The sequence below is a fragment of the Gastrolobium bilobum genome, unplaced genomic scaffold (genome assembly GCF_033153095.1).
Source record: "Gastrolobium bilobum isolate Gb01-03AN ecotype WA unplaced genomic scaffold, APGP_CSIRO_Gbil_v1 utg30664, whole genome shotgun sequence".
NCBI lineage: Eukaryota > Viridiplantae > Streptophyta > Magnoliopsida > Fabales > Fabaceae > Gastrolobium > Gastrolobium bilobum.
In genome coordinates, this window is record NW_026899346.1 from 53,434 (window position 1) to 60,010 (window position 6,577).

The following is a 6,577-nucleotide window of genomic DNA, read 5'->3' on the forward strand; positions in this document are numbered from 1 at the left end:
GAAGATGAAGAGAAAGAGTGCAGAATTTCGATAAAGAAAAACTCAAAACAATTGTTCAACTCAAAATCTGACTGCCGAAGGGTTTCCTAACGTTTCCCTTAAATAACCCACATTCAGAACGGGTTAGGGTTTCACCACCTCGGCCCATACATAAAATAAGATCTGAATAAAATAAAATAAAACATTAAAACATGGCCTTGAGCCCTAAACACATTGGGTCCTAATTTAATTTATAAGTCCAAACGTCAAAATAAAATTCCAGCAAAAACACGTCATCTTGGACTCAGGTTTCTACCATCTTCGCGTTCGAATTGGGCTTAGTAGCTGAAATAGCGATTGTAGAACAATCTGTTAGCTACAAAACGCAATAAGAAAGGAGTTAATCGGACTCCTGTAGAGTGAGATATGGTCAAAATACGAAAGTAGTGTAAATTTGGAAAATTATAACGGAAATTAATTAAACCCAATTAAAATCTAGAATTCTGATTTAACCCAAAAGATCTGTATTTAATTCAAATAAATCATAAAAATACCAACCAAGAGTAATAAATAAGTGTAACAAAATAAGTGTTATCAAATATCCATCAAGAAAACAGAAATATTCTTTACCTACGAGGTGGTCTAACATCTGATATGTAAAGGGCAGTGGGAAGTGGTCCTTTCTGTTAGCATTATTATGCTTTCTGTAGTACTGGCAAATTCTGCATCCCGTTACTTTCCTGACGGGGATCAGTTCATTTTTTGCATTTAATTCTACGGTGATGCCCCCCTTCTTGGGAACACACTGGACCAGACTTACCCAACTACTATTTGAGATGGGATATATGATCCCTGCATCCAACCACTTAATCACTTCTTTTCTAACCACTTCCTTCATGATGGGATTTAGTCTTCTTTGGTGTTCTACTGAAAAGCTGTTAGGGTCAGTCAATAATATTTTATGCATACAGAAAGAAGGACTGATACCTTTAAGGTCTGCTATGGTCCATCCAATAGCTCCTTGATATTTCTTCAACTTGCTGATCGGTAGTTCTTCTTGTTCCTTGGTGAGAAGTGAGGAGATGATGACAGACAGGATGTTATTGCTTCCCATATATGCATATTTCACGTGCTGAGGAAGAGGTTTTAGTTCCAAGTCAGGAGGTTGTTCTGAAGATGGTTTTTTGACTTGTTTTTCTTGTTCAGTTATCTGCAGAGGTTCCGGTTTCCTTTCTTGCAGGTAACAATTTTGTTCTTCTTTTTGCAAACCTTCTACCATTTCTTCGACTTCTGGGTTTATGTTGATCTGGTTATCTGCTAGAGTGATTGCAGAGCATTCTTCCAGATCTTCATCCTCATCATGAAATTTCATTGCCTTGATGACATTAAATTTAACCTCATCATCATGTACTCTCATAGTAAGTTCCCCTTTTTGCACATTGATGACCGCTGTTCCAGTTGCTAGGAACGATCGTCCAAGGATAATGGGAACGTCTATATCAGCTTCATAGTCCAAGATGATGAAGTCAGCGGGAAAGATGAATTTATCTACTTTGACTAGTAAATCTTCCACCTTCCCCTCTGGTTTGACAATCGATCTATCTGCCATCTGTAAGGTTACCGTGGTTGGTTTTTCTGGTCCTGTGGCTAATTGTTTAAAAATTGATGACGATATGAGGTTGATGCTTGCCCCTAGGTCACACAAGGCTTTAGCTTGGTAAGTGTTCTCTATTACACAAGGGATGGTGAAGCTTCCTGGATCTTGTATCTTAGGTGGGAGTTTGCCCAAGTATTCGTAGCTTTCTCGTGTCATCTTCACCGTTTCATATTCTGTTATTCCTCTCTTTTTGGAGAGAACGTCCTTCATGAATTTGACATACTTGGGCATCTGTTCCAGTGCATCCACCAGAGGTATGTTGATGTGGAGTTGTTTTAAAATATCCAAAAAATTTCCAAACTGCTTATCATCTTGTTGCTTCTTTGTTCTTTGGGGGAACATAATTTTGACTGGAATTTGCTTGTTTTGTAGTGAACTGCTTGTTCTACTTTCGTCCACTGGGGTTTCTTCAGCTTCAAGTTCTAGGTTCTGCTCGACAGCTGCCTGTTGTGGTGATTGCGGTGATGCTTTTGTCAATGCCTCAGGTGGTTTGTCACGTTCCTCCCTGGTGGCTAGGGTTGGGGTCTTGGGAACTGCTGCAGTTTGAGTAGTACTCCTCCAACTTCTCAGTGTGACTGCCTTGATCTGTTCTGGTTGAAATTTGGGGGGGACGTCGACATCCCTTGTCCTGGTGTTAAGGCTAGCAGCTATCTTTCGTAGGTGGGATTCAATATTTCTGACCACAACATCATTCCTGGTGACATATTCTCTGACATAATTTTCTAGGGTGTTGATGAGTTGGTCATCTCTTTGGAACGGGGCATAATTGGTTCTTCTTTGTGGTTCATATGCTCCATTTCTGCTGCATTGTTGATAATGCTGCTGCTGATTATTGTGTGGACTCTGGTTCATGGGTGGTCTCCATTGTGGATTATGGTTCTGATCTTTCACTATGGTTCCTCTAGGGTTTTGATTGTTGTTGCTTCCTGCATTTTGATTGTCTCTGGCCTGGTTGAAGTTTTTGTTCCCAAACTTTTCCGCATAACATACCAAGGAAGTGGATGGACAGTCTGATGAATCATGAAGGTCACCACAGGCTGAGCATGGTTCACTCTCAGTTGCTGTGAGTTGTAAGACTTCCATCCTTGGTTGCTCTTGATCAACTTTCAGATTCTTCACCTCATTCATCAATGTGGCCAGTTAAGATTCCATGGCAGTTTGTTTGTCTAAGTCTAGCATGCCTGGCTTCCTTACTGGGCTCATCCGTTCCAGTGGCCATTGGAGACATCTTTTTGCAGTGCCTTCTATGATTTCGTACCTGGATTCAAGGGTTCCTGTAAAGAAATATACTTATGCAGCAAAGTCTAAATGTGATTGAGAAGTATGATCTATGCCTTTATAAAAAGATTGTAAAACACCCCAACTCTCCACCCCATGGTTTGGACATTTTCTGATGATGTCCTTGTATCTCTCCTAAGCTTCATAAAGATTTTCTCGATAAAACATTCTAAAGTTAGAGAGTTCTGTTCTAACATCTGCTTGGCGGGACATAGGGAGAAATCTTTCTATGAACTTGTTAGAAAGTTCCTCCCAAGAGTGTATGGATCCAGGGGTGAGAGTTTTCATCCATGTCTTTGCTTTTGATCCTAGGGAATGAGGGAACAACCTTATTCTTATACTTTCCTCTGTCACACCCTCAGCTTTGAAGTTATCACAAATGTCTTAAAAGTTTGTGAGGTGTGTTTAAGGAACTTCTGCAGGGAGTCCATGAAAGACTCCAGCTTCCCTTATCATGTGGAACATGATGGGTTTTAGTTCAAAATTGGGAGCTACAGGAGGGAAGATTACTCCCTTTTCTGGTCTTTTCCTGAAAGGAGCAGCCAAAGTTCTAAAATTTTGTTCATGAGGGATTCCTTCATTGTTATTGTTATGATCAGCCATGTTTTCAAAATTATTTTCCTTGAGATTTCTTCTCCTTCTATGTAAAGTGCATTCTAGCTCAGGGTCAAAAAAAACCTCAGGTATCTCAGCGGAGTGGGGAGAATCTGTTTCATACTCTTCACTCATAAACCATAAAGTAGATAGTGTGAATCAGCAGAATATGTGACAAAAATAAAACAAGAAATAAAAATGAAATATACAGAGTATGTATGTACTTAAAACAGTAATAAGGACAACAATGAGTGTATCTAACCCCGACAACGGCGCCAAAAACTTGTTGGGTCAAAAGCTGTTGGGTGAAAAATATATTATGATGAAGACGTTCCTCAGTTCACTAAGAAAGAACACAGTTGCTCTCTTAGTTTCAACCCAAGTGCGCAAGTGCACGCATCAAGTAATAAATGAGAGTGTTATTGCCCAGATTATCGTTCCCACGAGGAAGGAACTCTAATTGGTGCCTTATACTATTTTACAAAGAATGAAAATGAAAAGAAAAGTTAGTAATTGACCTATCTGGTCAAACATTCCCTACTGTCTCAAGAACAGTAGGTTCAATCTGACAGCAAACAGTTCATCGCTTCGTTATGTATGGTGCCCTTCTTGTTGAGAGAAGGAAAAGCAATATTCGTGGGAGAGTTATAGATACAAGATCGAACAAATAATAGAAAATAACAGGATGGATGGTGTAAAACAATTTAACAGAAGGAACCGATCCGCTGTTCCATTCTTAAATAAATATTTTCTTTACTCGATTTTTAACACTTTTGTCTTTGTTCCAGTCTCTTAACTGCCAAGGTCTGATTCCTCAGCTTATGGATTGGATGGCTCACAAGTCTCCATATTCCTATGGCTTTCTCGACTCCAACAAGTACTTGGTATAGGATCTTAAAATGAACGAGGAGGCCCTTTATTCCTAAGGCAACAAACAACACTGCCTTCCCCTCTGGTTAAGCTGTCTGAAATCCCTTCCTTATGGAAGTTCCTTTCTCAGTATGTCTTCAATTTCCATTGTTACACAATGAATATAGCTCACTTAACCAGAGAAATCCAAAAGCTTAAATACAAAAGTTTCGAAAATAAGTCTCTAAGAACTTTGCAGTTTTTCCGTTCCACAGATAGGTTAGCCCATGGCTACTAGTTTAAACATAATTATTCCAAACTGAAATCCCATAGACCCGAGATTCAGTTCATAGATAACGAATGGAAAAGAGAGAAATAACACTTGTATTTAAATGAAAATAACTTGATTACAACAAAATGAAAAGTGTAGAATATGATTGTTGCTCGTGAGGAGTCTCAAGTGGGTGATACATAATGAAGAAGAAGTGTTGTCACTTAACTAAAGTCAAAAATGTACAAAAAAATACAAAGAAAACTATAAACTAAACTAAGTGATCTCTTCTTAAGGAATTCGATGTTGTCTTTGTGCTGGAACGTCCTATTTATAGGCAGAAGAGTGAAGGGGAAAATGGGTAATTCTCTTGTAGTTGTTTTCTTGACTGCATGGAAGGGGCAGCGTGAACAGTGCTTTGAGGGGCGCAAGTGGCTGGATGGGACAATTATTGTTGAGATTTGTCTTTCCTTCTGATCGTCCCATGCCTTGCTTTCTTCCTTAGCCGATATAAACCGTTTATTCTCTGCTGCGCACGTTTCCTCTTGCTTGATTGCTGCACTGCTTATGCTTTATGGAAACTTCTTTCCAACGTTTCCTGCAAAGTGGTCAGAAATATTAAATGAGTGGAGCAGGTGTATTTAATGTTCAAAATCCGTTCCCCTTTTTGTATATTTTCCAAAGACTTACGTCACCATCCGTTCCCCACTGTGTTTTTGTCAAAAAGATATTCAACATATGCTTTTAGTGCTAAAGTTGCTAATCAGGTGAGGGAACAGATGGCATTTTTCCATCAAAATGGGCTTAGATGGGCATCAATACACATCTATATATGAGGTTTTTCAGTTAGTTGTTTAATTGCAATTTACATGTAGGCAATGTTTTATAAAGGATTGAAGTAATCAACTTGGTTATTAATAATGACATCATAATTGAAAGGAAAAAGCTAGTTCCGCATTTTAATTAAGCGCAGCTTAATACGATGATATAATAACAAACCGGGTATACACGAGGTGTTACATTTTATGGTATCAGAGCACTTTCTAGGGAAAAGCTTGTATGTATTGCAATAACTTAGGATGTTTTGCTGTGTAAATTGTCTATTGTGTTCTTTTGGGTTTTTGCTATGATGATGCACGCGTGACCACATTGCGTGGGCCTGATCAACTCATTCCTTGTGTAACTTGTGCAGAGTTATGGTACTACCTCGGAGGGACCGAGAGACTAGAGAGGGTCAACCTGACTCGGTCCTAGCTGCATTAGCTGAGATGCAGGCAGCTCGACAAGCCGACCAGGAGGCCATGAGAGTGGTTAACCAAGCTATGCTGGATGCCGTCAGAGAGGCGAACAGGAAAGCCACAGCCCTATTGGTGCCCAACATCCTCTGCCACCACCACCACCACCACCGCCTCCACCTAGTCAACAAGATGAGAGTCTTAGTCATTTGGAGGGTGTTAGTCATCTCTCTGGGATGATACAGCCCTACCTTGAGCCCACAGAGGACATAGATACGATCGACCGCCGGCTGAATGCTTTCCGCAAGCATAAGCCACCATCTTTTGATGGGTCTTATGATCCTATTGCTGCTGCTAGATGGCTTCAGGCCCTGGACAAGATATTCAGGGTGATGCAGTGCATAGATCCCTAGAAGCTGATGTTTGCCACGTATATGCTAGAGGGAGTCGCACATGAGTGGTGGACGAACACCTCTCAAGCTTATGAGATGCATGGTCATGTGATTACATAGGCATTCTTTGAGGAGCTGTTTCTTGGGAGATATTTTCCGTATGACGCGCAGGAGCAGAAACAAGGAGAGTTTGACCATTTGGTGCAAGGCTCGATGACTGTGGACGAGTACTTGGCTAAGTTCAATGAACTGGCCAAATTTGCACATTTCCATATTGCTATGCCTACCCCGACATTTCTGGCTTCTAAGTTCCGTAGGGGAC

The 6,577-nt window shown here is 40.3% G+C and overlaps 1 protein-coding gene across 1 annotated transcript; it reads right to left on the minus strand.

The window, feature by feature from the left end:
* Nucleotides 1-283: 283 nt before the first annotated feature.
* Nucleotides 284-2,864, minus strand: LOC133289784 (uncharacterized). Its single transcript, XM_061487784.1, has 3 exons — nt 2,831-2,864; nt 800-2,673; nt 284-355 (listed from the first exon to the last, which is right to left on the minus strand). Exons 1-3 carry the CDS (start codon nt 2,862-2,864, stop codon nt 284-286), a joined length of 1,980 nt encoding a protein of 659 aa, XP_061343768.1.
* Nucleotides 2,865-6,577: the final 3,713 nt, after the last annotated feature.